The 23,022-nt window shown below is 41.1% G+C and overlaps 1 protein-coding gene across 5 annotated transcripts in view; it reads right to left on the minus strand.

The window, feature by feature from the left end:
- The window catches only part of LOC117679762 (cytochrome P450 2J5-like), a 31,858-nt gene extending 11,730 nt beyond the window's left edge, over nucleotides 1-20,128 (minus strand). For 2 of the 5 annotated variants that reach the window (XM_087872427.1, XM_034441966.3), the window contains exons 1-5: nucleotides 6,781-6,866; nucleotides 6,142-6,400; nucleotides 2,349-2,511; nucleotides 1,625-1,774; nucleotides 216-376 (exon numbers count right to left, since the gene is read on the minus strand). In XM_087872427.1, the coding sequence (XP_087728553.1) occupies nucleotides 216-376; nucleotides 1,625-1,774; nucleotides 2,349-2,511; nucleotides 6,142-6,312 (645 nt within the window). In that variant the 5' untranslated portion in view covers nucleotides 6,313-6,400; nucleotides 6,781-6,866. Of the gene's footprint in view, nucleotides 1-215; nucleotides 377-1,624; nucleotides 1,775-2,348; nucleotides 2,512-6,141; nucleotides 6,401-6,780; nucleotides 6,867-19,955 lie in introns of those variants that run through there. The other 3 variants (XM_060682889.2, XM_034441968.3, XM_087872428.1) reach the window with 3 other exon arrangements.
- Nucleotides 20,129-23,022: the final 2,894 nt, after the last annotated feature.

Genomic DNA, 23,022 nt, shown 5'->3' on the forward strand with positions numbered 1-23,022 from the left:
GTGGGCAATGCTAAACCACTTCCAAAATCTCATCGAGAAATCTACAGAAACCTGAATCAAGATGCAGGGTCAAGACTCACTCAAGGAATATATATTGGGAAGAAGAGTAGATGAGAGGATTTCCAGAACTTCCTGCATGATGTTCATTCTAGAATTCCATGAAAATACTGGTGGAAACATAGATTGTTTAGGGGGGCTTTGCTTCTTCCACTCACCACTTGAAAAGTGTTACCAAGGAATTTCAAAATAATTTGAAGAGCTTGAACCAGCTTCTTGAACTCTTCATCTTCTGCAGAAAACTGATGTCCGAAACTCAAAGCACATATGATGTTAGAAACCGCATTTAGTACTGAAAATGAAGGGTTAAATGGTTGCCCTGTAAAGTAAGATATTTCATAATGAACCCAGCCTCCTCTGTTAACCTGTTTATACTAGAATCAGAATCATATGGCTGGAAGATATTTCAGAGGTCTTCCAGTCCAATCCCCTTCTCAAGGCAGAAGTTTTATACCATCCCAGCCAAATGGTTATTCCATCTATTTTGGAAACTTCCAGTGATAGAGCACCTACAACAATGGAGGTGAGCTCTTCTGTTGATTAATTAATTAATTTACGGGACCGCCTACTACCACAAGCAGCCTCCCACCGGCCGGTATGCTCTCATAGAGAGGGGCTCCTCCGGGTGCCGTCAGCTAAACAATGTCGACTGGCGGCCTCCAGGGGGAGAGCCTTCTCTGTGGGGGCACCCACTATCTGGAACGAGCTCCCCCCAGAGATATGGAGGATCCCGGATCTACACACTTTCCGCCGTGCTCTTAAGATTCTCCTATTCCAGCAATCCGGCCTGGCCTAATTTTTCTCCCCTGTTTTAAAATTCTTTTACATCGAAATTTTAATTTGTTTTAAATTATTGGGATTTTTTAATTGTCTTGGGCTAAATTATTTAATCTGGTTTTAATTATATGTTTTAACTTTTGTATTTATGTATTTTATTTTGTGCCTGTTCACCGCCCTGAGTCCTTCAGGAGTAGGGCGGTATATAAATCTAATAAAAGAAAAGAAAAGAAAGAAAGAATTGTTCTCACTGTCAGAAAATTTCTCCTTACTTCTAGGTTGGTTCTCTCTTTGACAAGCTTCTACATATTACTTTTTGTCCTGCCCTCTGGTGGGCTAAAGAGTAAACCAAATCCTTCTTCTTTGTGACAGTCCCTCAACTACTGGAAGACACTTATCATCTCCCTGCTGATCCTCCTCTCCTATAGATTAGGCATACCTTAATAACTTAATAACCAGCTTAATAACATGGTGCCTTAGACCACTGTACTACCAAGGCACTGTATTACCAAGGTATTGCAATAACTACAGAATTATTTAACCAGTAGATGGCAGTGTATACTGTGTATCTATGCTTATAAGCTATGGTTTCTTATATGATCTGAGGAGAGTTTCCTGTTTACTGTTACAGTAATATAGTTGAGCAGTAAAGTACATGGTGACTGTACTCCTTGTTTGCTCTATGTGGTACTTTATATAAATAGAATTTCTAGCCTTTTTTATTTAAAATACTCAAAATGGAAAAGATTTTACCAGATGGAGATTTGAGTTGTTACCCTAAATGACATACCTTCTGTTTGTCTAAAGATCTCCACCAACGTCTGAGCTGCGTCTTCTATCTGATGCTCAATGCTTTTCTTCCCCAGGCCCAGCTTCCTCAGAGAAGTGATGCCAATGCGTCGCTGCTGTTTCCAGTTATTTCCATTGGAGAAAATAATTCCTGAAGGCATCAGCAGACAATGATAAATGACTCCTCATTACCCTTGTCTTAAAAAACAGGTCCAGTTCTTGCCAAACATCTCTCTGAATTTCAGGTGGGAATACCAAACTCTTGTGACATGTTGCCATTTTTGCAAAATTCTGGAGATGTTACATTTTCTTTTAAAAGTATTTATTCATTTTGGGATTCACATGGACACTGGGAAACATATGTGCTGTGGTAACCGCAGTTGCAGTGCTTGCCAACCTCTGTCTTATATGGTGAACATCAAAACTTCTAAGATGGTGTAATTGTTCATGTACAAGAACTTCTGTTATAGGCACCAGAGACAGGATCTTCTCAGGGATTGCAGAAGGTCCATCTGCACCTTCTTCCCACAACATTGAAACCAATCACCAAAATAGGCAAATGGCTTTTTTATTCGCCTATCACATAATATCACATCGTGGACAGCCCATAACCTGTTAGATGTCAAGGTCCTCTTTGAAAACAATGGACGAGCGTCAATAATATTACCACAAATTGGAAGAGTTTGATAGTTACTAAGGAAGAATTTCTTACAATTTGCACTTACCCCTTCCTTTCCCTAAATCATTCAGGAAAGCATTATCTGGTCGATCACATAATTCTTCTGGGAAGTTGGTCATTCCTTCTTTCACAGCTTTGAATCCAGACAGCAGTATCGAAAGTTGATGTCCGTAGAATAAGGAGTATATATTTCCATATCGTTTTACAGGCTGTCAAGTGAATCAAAGATGAGAAATGTTACAATCAAATACACAGATTATTTTCATTTAATACTGTATGCCATCTACGTTCCTAAATCCTGAATTCTAAGACTTTTCACCTTTTACAATGCTCTCTCTTTAGAATTCTTTTTTCTCTCTCTAATACATTCTTGCCAAAAATTTCTTTCTCATTTTCTGAATTATTTTTCTAAGAAATCATATTCTTTTATTTTTTTTTATTTTTGTTTTGCCTATTTTATTTACTAATTAAATTTCTACACCTCCCATCTGACCTAAGTGACTTCCATGTTTTGTTTGGAAGAAAAGCATGAACATTTCCAATTCATAAACTGATTTTTTTTTTCATTTTTGTTCTGTTCTGTATTACTATTGCTTGGAGATACCCCTCGTTCAAGTAAAATCATATTGCACTAGGGGTGATAGGATAGCAGGGCTCCAATATCTAAAAGGCTGCCACAAAGAAGAAAGGGTCAACCTATTCTACAAAACACCTGAAGGCAGGACAAGAAGCAATGGATGGAAATGAACCAAGGAGAGAAGCAACTAGAACGAAGGACAAATGTCCTTACAATGAGAACAATCAACCAGTGGAACAACTTACTTGTGGGTGATCCAACACTGAAGGTTTTTAAGAAGAGAGGACAACTATTTGTCTGAAATGTTATTGGGCTTCCTGCTTCAGCAGGGGGTTGGACTAGAAGACCTCAAAGGTCCCTTCCAACTCTGTTATTCTGATGTTTCTTTCCAAGAATAGAATCCTGTGGATTGTGCATTATTTCAGCATCCCAAAATAATTTTACAGTTCTCAATCAGTTAAAAAGAATCTTCCAACACATCCTGAGTGTGTATGTTTTTGTGTATGTGTATGTGTGTATATATCCTACATCTTGAGTTGTACAACTCATTTACCTCTGATTTTCTGTTGAAATAGTGGAATCCAGGCAAAGAATATAACTTTCTTCCCTAAGTAAAAGTATGTTACATTGCTAAGAGAACATGGAGCTAGAGAACATGCCAGTAATGGAGATGCAGTTAAATTAGACATTATAAGTACCAATATCTAGGATAGAAAGCAGATATAAGTGTCTGTTTAGAGAAAACTGTTCTTTCTTTTTTTTTAATTTTTATTGAGTTATATTATAGTACAATACAGGTGAAATCGGTTAGACAGTTGTAATTTATATACAAATTGGATGCATTCTTTTTTATTATAGTGTCTCATAATTTACCCATTTATTCTAATATTTACATTATCTCTTATCCCTTCTTTATGCGATGTTCCATCCAATTATACCAAAGTCCCCACACCGTACAGTATTCCAAATCCTCTTTCTCGTTTATCTCATACATTAGTTTGCTCATCTCGGCACAATCTAAGATTTTCTGAATTATATGTTCTTCCAGTGGTGTCTCCTTTCCTTTCCAATGCTGTGCGTATGCTAATCTAGCTGCTGTGATGATATGTATAATTAAATACCTCTTTTTTTCCCCGTACTTTCTTTTTAGTACTCCCAGGAGAAAGGTTCCAGGCGCCAAATCTATTTTTTCTTCAATTACTTCTTGTATCCAATTTTGGATCTTTTTCCAATACTTCATCACTTCAGGGCATGTCCACCACATATGAAAGAAGGTACCCTGATGGTAGTCACACTTCCGGCATTTAGGGCTTATGTTTGGGTAAATTTTCGCTAGCCTTGCAGGGGCTAGGTGCCATCTATATATCATTTTGTATTGGTTTTCTTTAAGTGATGCTGCTTTTGTCAATTTATAATTTCTATTCCAAATTGTTTCCCACTCGTCCAAATTTATATTGTGACCTATGTTTTTTGCCCACGCGATCATTTGCTCTTTTACCACCTTTTCTGCCCTGTCATATTCTAATAGGTAGTTATATAGTCTGGCTAGTATTCCAATGATGTAGTGTTGATTATGGAGGATCCATTAGAAATGGGCCAAAAAGTTCGGGAGGAACTAGGAAGATATGGTGAGGTGTCCAGGTTTAAATTAAATAAAGCCAAAACTAAAATGTTGGTCAAAAATCTGACAGAAAGGCAAAAGGAAGAGCTAGAAAAGTCATTGGATTTACAAATTATTAAAAAAATTAAATATTTAGGAATTTGGATTACATCAAGATGTTCGGCCCTGAAAGAGGATAACTATACACCTCTGATTTAAAAAATTAAACAGGATTTGGAAAGATGGGGAAATCTGCAGCTATCACTTTTTTGGGCAGGATAGCATCGATAAAGATGAATATCCTGCCCAAGTTATTATATTTATTCCAAACCGCACCGGTCACTCTAGATAAAAAAATTTTTTGTAGAATTGAATAAAACCACCAGGAAATTTATTTGGGGTGGAAAAAAACCTAGAATTTCACTTCGATCGCTACAAGATAATAGAAGTAGGGAGGCTTTGGACTCCCAGCCTGGGAAATCTATCACAAAGCAGCCCACTTAGTCTAGATACGGGAATGGGTCACCCTAGAAAATAAAAGAACCTTAACTCTGGAAGGGCATGACCTACAAAGAGGATGGCATGCCTACTTATGGGACAGGAAAAAAAAGAAACAAACATACTTTCACAGACACAAGATAAGGGATACGTTAATACAAACCTGGGAGGAAATTAGACAAAAACAATATATGAAGGTGCCGAATTGGCTTTCAACAATGGAAGCCATGATATACCCCAACACGCTAGAAATTGACAAAATGTTTGTACAAAGAGCTCTTATATAGCTGTGGAAATCTTAAAACTAATGAATTATTAAGAGAGCAGGACATCCATATCGACTGGTGGCCATATTTGCAGATCAAATTGAGACATCAAAAAGATAAGGAGGAATTTGGAATAGAGACGGGAACAAATGGATTTGATAAATTATTGATAGGCCCGGAAAACAGAGAAAACTGTTCTATTCCTTTCTTCTCCGATCAGCTACATGTGAGTCATTATCTAAAATAAAAATTACTCTTCAGAACTCAGACCCAGAAGATTTTTGAAATTATTACACAATTGCAGAATTAGAAGGGGCCATTTGGGCTACAAAGTTCCACCTATTGTCCACTGCAGGAATATAGAACAAGGCATCTTCAACAAGAGAATGTCAAGCTTCATTTGAACAAAATGAAGGGGAACCCTCTCTCTCTTTCTCTGAATAATTAGTTCCATTATCAAACATGAATAGAATAGAATAGAATAGAATAGAATAGAATAGAATAGAATAGAATAGAATAGAATAGAATAGAATAGAATAGAATAGAATTCTTTATTGGCCAAGTGTGATTGGACACACAAGGAATTTATCTTGGTGCATAAGCTCTCAGTATACATAAAAGAAAAGATACGTTCATCAAGAATCATAAGGTACAACACTTAATGATAGTCATAGGGTACAAATAAGCAATCATGGGTAAGTATAATATTAAAAAAAAAAAGTAACATGGGTAAGATTGAATTAGAATCTGTCTTCTAAATATTCAGCCCCATTATTTCACATTGTTTTCTTTGAAGCAGCTATAAGCAAGTCTTACCTTAATATTGTGGCATGATGAATTATACCATAAAGAAAACAATTGAGAATTATCTTGCATACTACTGGATAGAATGAAATACCTTACGGAAGTAATCTTCACGGAGCCAAAGCCCAGCTGCGAAGAAGGTCCCAACGAGTGGCAGAGCCAAAGGTCCAGGAGGCAAATGTCTTCGGGTCCAAAGTTGTTTCAGGAAGAAGAGAATCAACAGAGCAAGCAGCAAAAAAATCAAAAATGTTCCTATCACCATCATTGTTCTGATAGTTCTTTTTTTTTTTTATGTTCAGTAGTAGATTTGGAGGTGGTTGTATCCTTTTGTCTGATGCTTTTTGCTCTTCCTCCTGTTTTACATATTCATTGATGGGATTGAATAACAAGACACGTTTTGATTATTAGTTTGAGTATCACTGGTATTTTGTCAACAAGTTATTATATATTAATCCACATGAAGGAGGTTCCCTCTGACCCTGCGTCACTCAAATAATAAAGAGATCTCGGACTCTATAATCCAATAGGTTCCTAAAATAATACTATGCCAGCATTATTTGAAAATCATGATGAAATCATGATGAAAATCACGGTGTTTCATACATCCATGAAATATACAGGAAAATCTTGTTGGGCCACAGAGATATTATTTAGTCCAGGATTATGTCTCATTCTTATCCTTTCAAACCCAGCATCAGGACCTTAGCATGGTAAAAAGAAAAAAAAAACTCACTCAATTCTTCTTACAAATAAGGGAACATCTTCACGAAGACCTCATACTGGTGAGCACCGTCTCTGATGCTGTGCAGCCTTTTGCAACTAAAACAAGTGTAACCACTATGCTAATAAGGAAGTTTTAATAGGTTCTGCAGCAGCTGTTCTTGATTGAAAGGCGTCCTAACTCCAAGCAGCAAATTATAGGTTATGAGCTATGGGTGTTTAGAAATACCTACTTAAAAATGATGTCAACAATCCATCTGCCTATTCCATGACCACACCTGGAAATGATCCGTGCTAAAGTTTTAGCAGAAAAAATAGCCCAACTTTGAAGCATCATTACACCTAATAGATATCAGGAGGCTTGAGTTATCCTTTAGGATAGTGTATTTTGCCTTACGGTCCAATAGCCATAGCACTTATATACCACTTCGCAGTGCTTTAAAGCAGGGTAGATAAAAATCAATGATTTTTTTTAAAAAAATCAAAAAAATCAGATTTTTTTTATTTAAATCGGATTTTTTTTATTTTTATCGAATTTATTTTAATAAAAAACTTTTGGGGTAAAAATCTATCGTAAGATAGTTTTCTATTTAAGATACATAAATAATTTAGTTTATTCAGCATGAAATGGAGCTTAGTTATGTAGCATGAGGCTGTATATTCTGCAACAGTGGGACTATCGGTGAGTCAACAGTGGGTCAAAGGAGTAGCAGAGATGCTCTTTAAAAATTATGATTTAAATCGAGTTGATTTAAATCAAGCCCTTTTACTAGTGATTTAAATCATGATTTAAATTGTGATTTAAGTCAACTCGATTTAAATCAAATCCACCCTGCTTTAAAGCCCTCTCTAAGCGGTTCTACAGAATCAGCATATTGGGTCCTCATTTCATCCTCCTCGGAAGAATGGAAGGCCAAGTCAACCTTGAGCCTGGTGAGATTTGAACTTGCCAAATTGCTTTGAAGTGTCCTGCATGACACTGAGGGAAAAATCTACCTGTGAGGCTTGCAATCTTGGAACCAATAAAAATTGTGTAAATCTAATCACTGAAAAACTTGCATTTTTGGAGGGGGAAGCCAGCATCAGAAACAGCTTACATGTAATCATTTCAGTAATTTGGAAGGGATGTTTTTTAAAGGCCATTTCATGTGGGGTAGGGCAGAAATGTTGGCTGTCTTATGCATACGGAAATGAGACTCTGGGACTGCATTCATGCAACGTAATTACCTTGGCTTTTAATGAGGAACAGAGAGGTACAGAATTAGTGTTAGGTTGAGAACTAGTTTGGTGTAGTGGTAAAAGGCGCTGGGCTAGAGACCAAGAATCCATGAATTTTAGCCCTGCCTTATGCCCAGAAGCTGCCTGGATGGCTTTGGGCCAGTTCCTCTTCTCTCGGCCCAACCTGCCATGCAGGAATTTTATTGTAAATTATGCAAATAGGAACGTCAGCCGTACCAGGTAGACCTGACAGGAAACACAACCAGATCAGCTAATTCTACTTTACTGTAAAGCTTTTGTTTGAAATGGTATAGGGCTTCCTGCCTAAGCACAGGGTTGGACTAGAAGACCTCCAAGGTCCCTTCCAACTCTATTCTGTTATTCTTTTGTTATTCTTTTACAGCAGAACTCTAAGAATGACTCAGGTTTCACTTGGTTCCCAGGGTCCTTCCACAATTATCCCTTCATAGAACTTTCTTTATGGTAAATGGGTGCCAGGCCCATGCCTCAAAGATAAGAATCCCCCTGTTCTCTCCTTCAATCACCTTCTTGCTTGTTATTCATTTTATTATTTACTTCATGTATAAATTGCCTCATTCACCAAAGTGACTGTAGGTGATATACAATTTATGACTTTCTCTAACTGCTTTTTTTATATATATAATTTTATTTATTTATTTAGAAATACAGACAAAACAAAACAAGTAATAACGAGACATACTAAACATGTAAACAAAAAAGTCAGGTATATATATATCTTATCAAAGTTATCACAACTGTAATCTGTTATATATTTCTCATTTGTATATTTGACTCCTCCCTAATTGGGTCTTTTACATTGTGTCTAAACTTTTTTTAAATCACTGTTGGCCTACATTAAGTAATTTGTGTTTCTATATCTACCTTGGGTTCCACTGGTTGCCTCCTAGTCCTGTTTTTTCCTTTTCCTATCTTCCAACCAAATGTACCATTTATCTCATACTAGATAATAGTGTTAAAGGTGTTCAAGGATTGATGTCTTTCCACTGGATTGTTGAGTCCATCATCCATAATAGGGTAACATAGCATCCTGGTGCAACAGTTTGTTCAAAATCTTCAGTCATCATCTGCCCCCATCAGTAATGAATATCCTCATATATATATAAAAGAAAAAACAACCACCCGAGTGACATTATGATTATATTCCATATAGTTGTAATTGTGGCTTTCATCAGGATTATTAATTCCCCTCATCCTAGTGGGTAACAACCAGATCTTCTGCATGCCCCAGCGTAGCTCTCTTGCCTTATAGCTCAGGATAGTTATAATATATTTATCGATAAAAGAAAGAAATCCAAAGTAGATAATTCAAATCCAACAATTTAAGGCTCTTTTCACATCCCAAAATTACGGCATTGCAGAGGTCTGTCACTGTCCTCAGGATAATATTAACCAATACTTCGCCTCCACTATCTTTTCACATATTCATTCATTTTTTTAAAATCACTGGCTTCACTGTTGCTTAATTTAGAAATTTCTATTTTTATGAGACCTATTTCTTTTTTTCTTTTCTTTTTGTGGGTTTAATCTCCATCCTGGTTTCCTTTCTACAAGTTGTATATCAACTGATCGGTTTTCATTCTGCTTTATAGCTTGATCTTGTTGGTTTCGTTTTTGTATCTCATATTTCTTTTTTGTCAATTGTCTATCAGCTAATTGGTTTCCATACTTGTCTTTGACTTGATGAATCATCACGTTAGCGTCAGATGCCACTTCTCTCATATTTGTAAATAATCCAGCTGGGGTATCTAAAGAATCCAAAGACAATTTGTCAACCGCAACCTCTGTAATTCGATGTTTTCCCTTTATTTCCAACTCCTTCTGCTTATCCTGTATTGTGCCTAAAGATGTTAAGTTCATTTTCAAAATTTTTTGATAAAATTCTTCCGCTTTTTCAACAGTATTTAGTTGATATCTTTCTCCTTGATATCTCAATATTATACCAACTGGGGCATCCCACCTAAATGGGATATTTCTTTTTTTTAAGTCAGTCACCAGAAAACCAAATTTCTTCCTTTCCGTTAACATCTTGGGCGGGAGCTCTTTGTAAATCCAAATCTTTCTTCCAAAAAATTGCAAGGTAGAATTGAAGGAATTTTGCACAATATTATTCCTAATTTCTTTATCTGTAAAATAAATCACCACATCTCTAGGCAATTGCCTTTGCTTTGCAATCCAGGAGTTTATTCTATAAACTCTGTCAATCCTACAAAACACTTCCTCAGGTTGAACCTTTAAAATCCCAGCCAGAATTTCAGAAGATATTTTCCTTAAATCATCTCTGTTATTTTCCTGCAAACCTCTCAGTCTAATCGCATATTCAGTAAAATTATATTGCATCATTAAAACTTCTCTTTCAATCCGTTGTTGTATATTTTCTGCATTACAAGTCTTTTGTTCAGCCTCCATTTTAGGTTTTTCTTCTGAGCTATTGTCTTGAATGTTTGTCAAATCATTTTCAATTTTTTGTATTCTATTGTCCAAATTGTCCTCAATTTCTTCCACTTTAGACTCTAATAAGTTAGTATTTTCATCCAACTTGATCATAAATTCTGCAAAGCCATTAGCTATTTTTATAATCTTTCGATCCAGAGTATCAAACTTTAATTGCACTAATTCTTTAATTTCCTGCTTAAATTTTTCAAAGTTCTGATTCACAATCTCATCCCTTCTTACAATCTCCTCCAAAAGAAATTCAATTATATTAAAATCAGTTTTCTGAGACTGGAGCTTTAAAACTTGTTCACGTAATTTATTAATGGGGGAATCCCCCCCCCACTGCTTGTTTGTCCGGCTTTGCAAGCTTTAATGCCATATTTCCACACAGACAAACTATTTTAAAAAAAAGAAAAAAGAGGCAAAAGAAAAAAAAAACTTCTTTCCAACCAAGATCAATATCAGATCTCCAGGAAGAGAAAAACACAAAAGTAGAGCTTTATTTTCAAGTGTAGCCAGAAGTATTTATTCCGCTACTTTGTATCTCAATAGGAAATGGAAGGACTCTCCCTTTCAGCCCCTTCTCAAGCCTCGGCAGTCGCCATTTTTAAAGATTCTTTTTTTCCTTTTCCTTTTCCTTCTTCAATAACTATTGTAAAATAAGTAAAATACTTGCGATTCAGGGTCACAGGTCCAGCTCATATCCTTTTTGATTGTTCTGTTAATTTTTATAGGCTTGTTCTTGTCGCCTAGCTCTGCATAAGCAGAGGTCTCCCAAAGCCTGGAGCAGCGGCAAGGGAAATAGGGAGCGTCATCTGCTTCGTCCCCAAAAGTAAAAAAAAACTTTTGGGGCTATGCAGAGAGCTCTACCTGCCCCCGCCGGCTCTATCTCCATTTCCACATGGCAAGGCATTTATTCCTGACAAAACCCCCTCTAAATGCCTGGCCGAGGTGTTCTTGGGTGGTGTATACCTGAGATGTCATTTTTAATAGGACACCCAATTTTGATGTTAGATATATATGCTGTTTGTTTTGCAATGGCTTTGTTAGAATATCCGCTGTCTGTTCTTCTGTGTCACAATGTATATCTCTTATGAATCCTATGCTTGTGAACTGTCTAACGTGTTTATATTTTATGTCGATATGCTCGACCTCTGACCAACTGCTTTAGCCTTTGATATTTCCATAGCGGCTTTATTGTCTTCGTGTATGGTAATTGGGTAGTTGGGTTCAGCCCATATGTCCGTGAGCAGATCATCAAACCAGACCAGGTTGTTGGCAGCTTTGGACAAACATATGTATTCGGCCTCTGTTGTGGATGTAGCCACCAGGTCCTGTTTGCCTGTGTACCAATGTACTGGGCTGTTGTTGAGGAAGAATACGTAACCTGAAGTGCTCTTCCTGCTTTTCACGTCCCCAGCCCAGTCAGCATCAGCGTAGCATGTGAGTGTGGGTCCTGTGGTGTTCTCGGGCTCTAGTGATAGGCAAGCATCGGCGCTATGCTTTAGATATCTCAATACCCTTTTGATGGCTTCCCAGTGGTATACAGTGGGTTTACCTACATGTCAAGATAGCAAGTTAACTGGCAGGGCGATGTCGGGCCTTGTCCAGTTCGCAATGTATAATAGAGAGCCTATGGTGGATCTGTATAATGTGTTGCCCTTAAACGCCTCAGTCTCATTGTACATGTCCTTTATGAAGTCTGGTTGCATTGGTGTTTCACACGCTTTGGCATTCGTCATATTGCATTTATGTAACAGTTCCAAAATTTTATCTTTCTGTGATAGTTGGAAACCTTTGTCGGTCTTTGTAATTTGCACCCCCAAGTATTTATCTACCTTACCCAATATTTTCAGTGAAAAGTGTTTCCCCAGCTCACTGGCGAAGTCATTGCATTTGCTAGACTGATCGCCGATGTACAGTATGTCATCCACGTATATCAGGACATATTCGAGAGAGTTGTCTGATTTCTTGGTGAAGAAGCAGTTGTCGGCTGAGGTGGCTGAGAACCCCATGGATTTCAGCATCTTGGATAAGCATTCGTACCAGTGTTTCCCTGATTGTTTGAGCCCATACAAGCTTCTGTTCAGGACCCAGGTTTCCCCCTTCCTGGTGCTTTGGCTAGGTGGCGCTCTCACATGTATCTCTTTATCGAGCTCAGCGTGCAGGTAAGCGGTTTGTACATCGAATTGGTGCACTTCTAGCCCAAGTAGTGATGCAATTACCAACGAACATTTTACGCTTTCAGCCCTGACTGTGGGGGAGTATGTTTCAGTGTAATCATCAGGGTATTTTTGAGCGAACCCTTGTGCCACCAGTCTAGCCTTGTAGAGGACTTTGTTTCCCTCTAGTGTTTTGACTTTGTAGACCCACCTGGTGCCTATGGGCGTTTTGTCTGCTGGGACTTCAGAGGGGGTATATACGTTTAGTTCCCTCAGGCTGTTCATTTCCCTTTCCATGGCTTGTTCCCATTTTGCTCTTTCCCCATCTGGTAACTTCAGTACATCCTCATATGTGTTGGGGGTTAATTGGTTAGTGTGAAGGGATAACACGTAGTCCTCTAACCTTTTTGGCGCTTTGCCCCTGTTTGCCCTGATTGGCCTGGCAGGGGGTGTCTCAGTGTCATGCATGTACCTAGCTTCTCTCTCTGTGAGTGAGTCCACTTTGATGCATGGGTGGATCTCCTTCCACTCCTTCACTAGTATTTCCTGTGTCTTGGGTTTGCCCTTTTCCTGCTCTGTGTCCTTTCCTGCGTTGTGCCTTATCTCCCTTTGGCCATCCCCTGGTCCGTCCTTGCTAAGGGACACCTCGTTGAGGTGTATCTTGGACCAGTTGGTGTTTTCATGGAAGACAGCTGTTCATGATATCACAAACCTGTTGTTGCTGTCTATGAATCTGTATCCCTTCGTCCCTGGTTCATACCCCATGAACCTCAACCTTCTGGATACCTTGTCTCCCTTGTGTCTCAATTGCTTGGGGATGTGCACATCTGCTGTGACCCCAAATATATGTAAGTGCGACACCTGTGGTTTCCTTTGGTACATCAACTCATATGGAGTTTTATTCAGTACGCTGGACCATAGCCTGTTCAAAGTGTAGTTCGAATAAATGAGTGCTTCTGACCAGAAATGCTGCCCTAAACCGGCATCCTCTAGTGCGCACCTCATCATGGTCTGCAGTGTTCCGTTTTTTCGTTCTACAACGCCATTTTGAAAAGCGGAGAACGGAGAAGTCATGTAATGGACTATCCCGCGTGCCTTCAACCATTGCGAGAAGTCGCTTGATAAAAATTCAGACCCCCGGTCTGTCATTATTTGTCTGATCCTGGTGTTATGTTGTGTTTCCACCCTTGCATAGAATTCCTTAAATTTTTGGAATACCTCGTTTTTGTGCTTTAGCGTGCACACTAAGCCATAGCGGCTGAAATCATCCACTATGGTCAGGAAGAACCTCTTCCTGTATTTGATGGAGGGCCTTAGTGGCCCCACTAGGTCCATATGTATGAGTTGGAAGATTGAATTGGCTGTGCGTACTGACTTTTTGGGCCTGGGTTTGGTTTTTAATTTGGAGCTTTTACAAATAGAACACTCGAGATAGTTCTCACAATTCTTTATTTTTACACCTTCAGAGCATTCCATCATTTTCTGCACCACATGGAAGCTAATGTGCCCTAATCTTCTGTGTAGCAGGTATGCACAGTTGTCATGCATTAGCTTTCCTATCGTTTGCTTTTCTTTCCTGGGTGTCCCCTGCTCACTTGAGTCACTAGTGGTGTGTGTGTGGCTAACCCCCTCTACTTCTTCACTTGTGTTTTCTGGGTTGTCGGGTTTTACCTTCCGGTGGTTGTTTACCTTGGGTTGCGTGTCCCTAACTGGGTGGAGGAATGGCAGGTCCCCACTGATCACTGTTTTCCCTATGCTTTTGCCCCCTCTAGTTACATGTGCCTTTCCTTCTTTGAATGTCACCTCGATATTGTTGTCCTTGCTCAGTTTTAGTGTGGCAAGGATATTATAGGGTATATTTGGCACTAATAGCACCCCTTGCATTATCCCTACCCCTGGCACGTATGGGTTACCTTTCCCTGTTACTTGCACATTGTTCTGGTTAGCCACTTTTATTATAAAGTTTTCTTCTGTGAATGAGGTTAGTAAGTTACGGTCATATGTGGTTTGTGGCTCCTGAGTCCAGTAGCCATGTGCCTTCCTTCCTGTCCTGACCTTTGTGTTGTTTTTGGTCTCCCAGTCCATACAGTGACCCAGTCTGGCTCTCCCTGGAACTGTCCCTGTGATTTCTTCTGTCCCTGGGGCTAGGGGAGTCTCTGCGCCTGTGTCTGTCCTCTGGCGAGCATCTGTTAGTGTATCTTGCCCTTTGTTCTGGTCTGTCCTTCGGTGTGACCTGTCCCTGTCCCCTGCGTTTCTAGGGCAGTCCCTTTTGTAATGGTTTTTTGACCCACATATGTAGCACTCTGTGTTACTGTGGCTCCTACCCTGTGGTTCAGTCCTTCTGCTGGGTCTCTGCTCCCTGCGGCTTAGTGAGTGGTCTTTCCTGATGCTGTATTCAGCTATGAGTTTGCTTGTTAGTAATTCCAGTGAGAGTTTCCCTGACCCTAGGTTGTCTATCTGTGTGATGAAGGTGTCCCAGCTGGGGTCCAGGGAATTTACAATAATGCTTATCATGGTTCTCTCACTTATGACCTCCCCCCTTTGGGTCAGCTGGGCCCTGGTGGCATTTAGGGACAATAAATGCTCGCTCATTGGGGTCCCTGCTTTGAGTTTGGTGGCATAGAACTCTCTGGATAGTCTAGTGGTGCTTGCTACGCTCTGGCAGTAAATAGTTTGTGCATCCTCTGTATTACCTCTAGAGCAGTCAAGTGGTGGCTAATGCTAGGGTAAATGCTGGGGGTAATGCTAGCAATAACTATATAATATGCTTTATGGTGAGTGCAATCTAATTCAAAAGTCCAGGGTTTTTCTGGGGGGTCAGTGACTAGGGATAATAGGTCTTCCTTCAGCAGGGTGACTTGGAGCTGCTGGTTCCAGTCCAGGAAATTCTCCCCATCTAGTCTTAGTTTGGGAAAGTCACTTGGCAAAGTCCCTGAATTGTAAGTTAAATTACTTACATTGTGTCGCTGTCCATGGTTCCTCACGTAAGGATACTCACAATAAGGCAGGGGAATGACTGTGGCAAGTCTGAACTGACTTGCTTCTATGTGCTTGCATCGGTATAGCTCTATGTCTCTCTCCGTTGCAGGGAGGCATTGCGCATGCGTGAAGTTCATTCCTGTCCAGCCGCCGTGGAGTGAGGAGCTCGTCTCTGCAGCTCCCAGGTGAAGGCCCCAATCTTCCGGATGGGCCTTCGGTTCTTCCTTGGTCGGCCTCGCTTGGTCGAAATCGTCGTGGATCGTCGTCTGGAGCCTCGGGAAGTGGTGAGGATCACCGGGGAAGGTCAGAAGTCCCGCTGGGGCCGTGAATGGTCCCGGATAGCCCAGCCTCGCATGGGTGTCGCCTCCGGGTGTCGGGCCGAGTCCCCTGCCTGCCGATGGATGTCCCCTGCCTGCGGATGGTCCCGTGGGCCCTGGATCTGGTCCCGGTCGTCGGTCCGGTGAGTAGTCCCATCGTCCTCGGTGCCCCGTTCCTATAGGTGGGCTCCCTGGAAGTCCTGGGTAGTGCTGGGTCTGCGCGGTGGTGATCTGCTCCCCTGGGTGGGCACCGGTGCTGGCCCTCCTCGCGTTAGGGTCCCCTTTGCGCTTTGGCCTGGCACCGGGGTGTGTGTCCGGTAACTTCATTTTGTCCCCTAGGGTCACGGTAATTAGTTCGATTGCTTTGTTGACTTCAGGCTCAGTAGGCGGACCCGTAGGTTTAGGCTTTGGGCTTTCCTGTTTGTTGTGGTAGTTTTGGGTTTCTACTTTGGAGTAGGCCCTGATTCCCGCCATGAGATTTAAATCTCGGGAATCTATTGGTGGTTGGTCGGCCATCTTTGGTGACGTCACCTCCCAAGATGGCCGCCGCAAAAAGGGCGCGAATTCTCCTTCGGCCTTTTTGGTAGGTTTCTGGTGGGGGCAGTCCTTTCTTACCGCGTCTTCGTCGCTGTAGTCGGATTCGTCTTCATCTTCCTCACTCGCTGCTTCGCAGCCTTTGACCAGGCTTCGGAGTTCCGCGATGAGGTCGGTGTTGCTTTGTGACGAATCTATCAGCTTCAGAAGTTTTCCTTTTAGGTCGTGCATTTCCTCTGTCAGTCTCTCGTGTTTCTTCCACCCCTCGTGGCTAAGGTAAGGAGGGGTTATTGGGTTAGGGTGGACCTTGGGGTTTGGCTTGCCCAGCCCCCCTGCCTCTAGCCCTGGGTCAGAGGCAAGGCATTTATTCCTGACAAATAGTCATGTTCCTCTTTATCTTGAAGTCCCTTTGTGAGTCTGTCCATTTCTGCACATTCCATGATTTTACTAATTACTCTCTCTTTGCTTGGTATGTCATTACTCTTCCAATTCTGTGCAAAAATTATACGTGCTGCTGTTGTTATATGGATTATTAAGTATTTTATTTCCTTTTCATATTGTCCAGATATAATGCCTAATAGGAAGGTTTCTGGCTTCATTTCTACTCTGTGTTGTGTAATTTGTTCTATTTGTGTTCTGATCATTCGCCAGTATTGTTTGGCCTTTGGGCAGGTCCACCATGTATGATAGTAGGTTCCTTTGTGTATCTTACATTTCCAGCATGTTGGAGATATATTGGGGAACATTCTTGCCAACCTGGCCGGGGGAAGATGCCACCTATAGAACATTTTGAGCAGGTTTTCCTTGTAGGGTACAGACATTGTCAATTTGTAATTTATTGTCCATAGTTTTTCCCTTTTATCTAATTTGATGTTGTGGCCGAAGTTCTTTGCCCAGCTTAACATGTTGTCTTTAACCACCTCCTTCTCTAATTTATATGCTCGTAGATAGTTATAAACTTTTTTTATCAATTTGTGTGGGAATGATGTGATCTCAGTTGTCGGCAAACCATGCTGCATAAGCAACATTAGCACAAAGTCCTAATCTCATCAAAGATAGGATGTCTGGCAGAGACCCTATAACAGATATACAAAGCATGGGGACCCAGCACGTAAGCATTGTTTGTCACAGAGCTTTCTTTGGCCAATCAGTAACAGTAAATGTTGATTAATGTTTTGCCATGGTAGTTGTAAAATGACAATAAAAGGGAGCCTTTTGAATGGGGTCAGGGTGCCTTGATCAAGGTGCCTTCACACCGAGGGGCCTTCCCGTGAACCATCATCCTGCCTACGCATCTTTCTTCATCGAAACAACATCTGGCGACCCCGACATGATACCTCCTATGCTTACTCGGCCGGACGAGCTTAGGTGCACCTCAGCGAACTTCACCCCCAAAAGAAAAAATATTTCGTGAGTATGGGGGGGGGGAATCTCAGTTCCGCAGAAGTTTCATGCACAAGAACTGAGAAAAATACTTAAAAGTAATAGAATGGCAGGAATTAAGTCACCACGAGCAAAAATAAAGCATTTGTTGCTGTGGCAAAAATGTAAGGAAACAGTAGAGGTTATGGGAACTCATAAACTCAAGGCACCATCACCATCTCTCTCTGTGTCTTCTGATCAGCGGTCTGTTCCCCCTCCTCTTTATTTTCAGCTAACTTTGCCGGCTCCACAGCCAGTAGAAATTAGCTCCCCGACAGCTCCCTTATCGGTTTTTCCTTTACAGGAGATGTTTTCAGCTGTCAGAGCAGGATTTGGAATTACTGAACAGCCTTTTTTAACTCCTTCACCTCCAAGTTATTCCAATGCTGTTGTCTGTCCTCCTTCCTCTTCAGAATATGTGATTCTGCCTCCTTCAGCTCCTACTGACATAGGTCAGATTGCTAAACCTTCTAACTCTGTTGTTCAGTCTTTTTTTCAAAACATGGTGAAATCCTGTAAACAGGATTCCTCCATGCCTGGGGAAGAACTTGTTGAATTGTTATCTGTACAATATCATCAGGGCCAGGGTCAATTGGCAGGACAGCAGACTGCAGAATGGGAAGGACTGCCTTATCAAAATGCCAACTGTAATCAAAATGCTGACTGTAAGCAAGCTTTGCAGCTTTTAAAAGCTATTAATCATTATACCTTGGTTGATATGCTGCGGGTTTGCCAGGATATTGGTTCTCAAACTTATAAAATGTACCTTTTAGCTGCTGTTATACAAAAAGGGCAGCGTCCTGCTGGCAATTGTTTTAAATGTGGTAATTTTACTAGAGGCTTGGTGGAAGGAATAAACCATGAATATATTTTGTTTCCTGAAGATTGGAAGCAAGTTTTTTTTAATGATTTTGACTTCAGCACAGTATGTTGTTTGGGACAGAGCTAAACAAAGTGTTTTTCCTATAGTCATGTCTCCTCCTCCAGTCTCTTATCTGCACAGCAGATAATGCTGGGCTTGATTTAATCACTCAGGAGTCTGTGGAATTTAAATTTCATTTGGAGGCTCTGGTTTAGTGGGTCTTATCTTACCTCAATCAATTGTTAAATTTTATTTGGTATATCATTGTATGGATGACATTTTAATTGGAGCTAAAAAATATAACTTAATTGGCTTTCTGAAATATAAAATGATTTATGTGTCTATGGATTGTAAATTGTCCAGAATAAATACAGCTGCACATTCCTTATCTGTATTTAGGATATTGCAGTCTTTTTCTGCTCCAGCTTTTCCTCATTTAAAGTTACCTAAAGTTATTTTTTTAGTAAATTTGCAACAATTTCTGGGTACTATTAATTGGGTCTGCTCATATTTTTTGTTACCTACGCATTTACTTAATTCATTATTTGAATTATTGACTAAAGAAAAAAAAGCCAGGAGATTTAATTATAGTTCCATCTGTAGTATGTGCTACAGTTGAGAAAATTAATAACATCTTGAGTAATTAATTTGTGGATTGAATTCCTCATAGAGATTGTCAGTTATCTCTTAATATTTCCTACTAGTAAACAACATAAAAATATTGGGAGTTTTAGAACAGCAAAAAGTATATTGTATTGAATGGCTTTATTTGCCTCATTACCATCAAAAAAATGTTTTACTCTTGTTGAAAGATATGAGAAACTCAATATAAAGCAGAAACTTAGGCAGAGTTTCAGCCCCCACCTTTATCAATGGGCCATTAAGAAGCTGAAGCCACCTTATTTTACACAACAAAGGAAGGACAAAATTACAGGGGCCAGCAACATTTAAGCAGATATGGGATACAGGAAAGAAAAGCACACACCCAAGAAGGAAAAGAAATCAAGTCAAAGTAACTAGAATTTTTAACACATGAGAAAAAGAGAAAAAACACAGAAATAGCAAGCTGAATAATTATAGGGAACGAACAACTACAAAGGGCTAGGAAAAACTGAGAGTAGACTATAAAACAATTATTTATTAAGAATTTCAAAGGACTTTAAAGAGCCACATAGAAAATCAAAAGATGTTTTAGGATATAAAAAAGGGTTACTCTTACAGTTTAAACAGGATAGCCTCGAAATGCTGTGCTTGATTTATTTCTTGCCTACTTTCCTATAAACAAGAAACTGATTCTACTCTCAAGCAGCTGTTCTTCAATCATCTTGAAGCAATCTCTCAGCCTGGACTTTTGAATTCAAGAAGGGAAAGCCCTGCCTCCCAGCAATCCTTAAAGGGAAAGGCTTCTTTTTCTTTCCAGCAATCCTTAAAGGGAAAGGCTTCTTTTTCTTTCCAGCAATCCTTAAAGGGAAAGGCTTCTTTTTCTTTCTGTCACGTGTGTTTTCAGGATTGCTGTGGCTACTTGATCAGTCACAAACAGTATGGTTTCAATCAAGCCATCTCCTGTTTGCAATTACCTGCAAGCCTTCCCCACCCTAGTTAATTGCAGGTTAACTCCCCATATAAGCAAGGACTTTTTGCTTGCTACTCGGGCCTAAACGCTGTTTAGGCCTAGATGCAGAGCTCCTGCTGGAAGCTGGATCCAGAGCTCAGTGCAACATTACAGAAGGGAGGAGAACACAGATAAGGACTCCAGACGCTGTTGCAGAGATACTCCTATGGATGCTTGCCTTTTGCTGTTTTGAAGCATGCAAGCCATCATCAGAACTGCTGCTGCTGGACATTCTTCCTCCCACAAACTTCAAGCTATGTTTGCTGATTGAAATTGTTTTTTCTTCAGGTGACTTTTTAGCTGTGAAGTTTATGCTGCCGCCCTTCTACTACCTCGATGATGTATCGACACTGAAGCTGCTTATTGTCATGTTAGCTTTTTTCTCTTGTGAACTGTTTCGGTATTGTGGAGAGGAATCTAGGAAGATAGCCTGGCTTCACATAACCAAGATAAGACTTTGTTACTAACATGCTTTTTTAAAGACATACTGCTTTTTAAATGTTTTAAAGTAAATTATATTTTTACACAAGACGCCTCTGTCAGATTTATTTCAGTCCTAGTGTGTTTGCTCATGAGCTGGTTCACAGTCCGGGGTACCCCTCAATCCCATTCATCACACTTTCCAATACTTTTATCTAAGCTACTGCTGAAATTATAACCTTGGGGCGTACTTGAGCTTGTCAAAGAAATGGAATTGACTTAATAAATATCATTCTATCTCAAAACCTGACTTTCACTTTTATTTTCAGAATAATTTATTTCTTCAGTGTGCTTTAACTGACTATGTAGGATATATTTCATATCATCTGCCTACAGATCCTAGGTTTATTTGCTTAATGATTTCCTCCTTTCCTATTCATCCATTGTTTTTCTTCTCCACTATCGCAAGCTCTTTGCTTTTCTGATGGGGGAGGAAGGAGAGGAGTGATTGCTTACAAAGATCCTCATGACGACATCTGGAAAGTTTACTCTCAATGTTTATTTTTATTTATTTTATTTATTTGTTTCCATTTCTATACCGCCCTTCTCCAATAGGACTCAGGGCGGTGAACAGCCAGAGTAAAAACAGAACATACAAAATTTAAAAGCAGTTTAAAATGATTAAATATTTTTGGCCATAATTTAAAAACAACCCAATTTAAAATCAGTTTAAAATTTAACTCAAGCCAGCCCAGCTAGTTGAAATAAATAAGTTTTCAGGGCCCAACGAAAAATCTGGAGGTCTGTTATTGTATGTATCTCTGGGGGGAGGTTGTTCCAGAGGGTGGGCACCGCCACAGAGAAGGCTCTCCCCCTGGGGGTCGCCAGCCGACATTGTCTGGCGGACGGCACCCTGAGGAGGCCCACTCTGTGCGAGCGTACTGGCCAGTGGGAGGCTATTGGTGGCAGAAGGCGGTCTTGTAAATACCCCGGCCCTAAGCCATGGAGTGCTTTAAAGGTGGTCACCAACACCTTGAAGCGCACCCAGAAGACCACTGGGAGCCAGTGCAGCTCGCGCAGGAGAGGTGTCACATGGGAGCGCCCCGTCGCCCCCATAATCCCCCGCGCGGCCGCGTTCTGGACCAGCTGGAGCCTACGGGTGCACCCCAGGGGTAGCCCCATGTAGAGAGCCTTGCAGTAGTCCAGGCGGGAAGTGACGAGTGCCTGAGTGACTGTGTGTAGGGAGTCCTGATCTAGAAAGGGGTGCAACTGGCGTATCAGCCGAACCTGATAAAAAGCCCCCCTGGCCATGGCCGTCAAATGATCTTCTAAAGACAGCCGTGCGTCCAGGAGGACGCCCAAGTTACGAGCCCTCTCTGTGGGGGCGAGTGATTTGCCCCCAATAGCCAGTGATGGCGTCAGCTGGCTATATCGGGACGCCGGAAGCCACAGCCACTCAGTCTTGGAGGGGTTGAGTCAGAGCCTGTTTCTCCCCATCCAGGCCCGCACGGCCTCCAGCACTGGGACATCACTTCAAGGGCATCGTTGGGGTGGCCTGGGGTTGAGATGTACAGCTGGGTGTCATCAGTGTACTGATGGAACTCCACCCTGAAGCCACGGATGATCTCACCCAACGGCTTTACATAAATGTTGAACAGAAGGGGCGAGAGGACCGACCCTTGTGGCACCCAACAAGCAAGGTGCCTCGGGGTCGACCGCTGCCCCCCTGTCAACACAGATTGCGGCCGGTCAGAGAGGTAGGAGGAGAACCACCACAAAATGGTGCCCCCCACCCCCAGCCCCTCCAACCGGTGCAACATGATACTATGGTCGATGGTATCAAAAGCTGCTGAGAGGTCTAACAGGACCAGGATAGAGGAGCAACCCCTATCCCGAGCCCTCCAGAGATCATCCACCAACGCGACCAATGCCGTTTCCATGCTGTGCCCAGGCCGGAAGCCGGACTGGAGCGGGTCTAGATAGACAGCTTCATCCAGGTACTGGGGAAGCTGCTGCGCTACCACACTCTCAACAACCTTCGCAACGAAGCGAAGGTTGTAGACTGGACGATAGTTAGCCAAAACAGCCGGATCCAGAGAGGGCTTCTTGAGGAGGGGCCTCACAACCGCTTCTTTCAAAGCAGCCGGCAGGACCCCCTCGCTCAAAGAAGCGTTAACAATCTTCTGGAGCCAGCCTCATGTCACCTCCCGGGAAGCCAGTACCAACCAGGAGGGACACGGGTCCAATAAACATG

Source organism: Pantherophis guttatus, chromosome 6 (genome assembly GCF_059756535.1).
Source record: "Pantherophis guttatus breed Tessera chromosome 6, ASM5975653v1, whole genome shotgun sequence".
NCBI lineage: Eukaryota > Metazoa > Chordata > Lepidosauria > Squamata > Colubridae > Pantherophis > Pantherophis guttatus.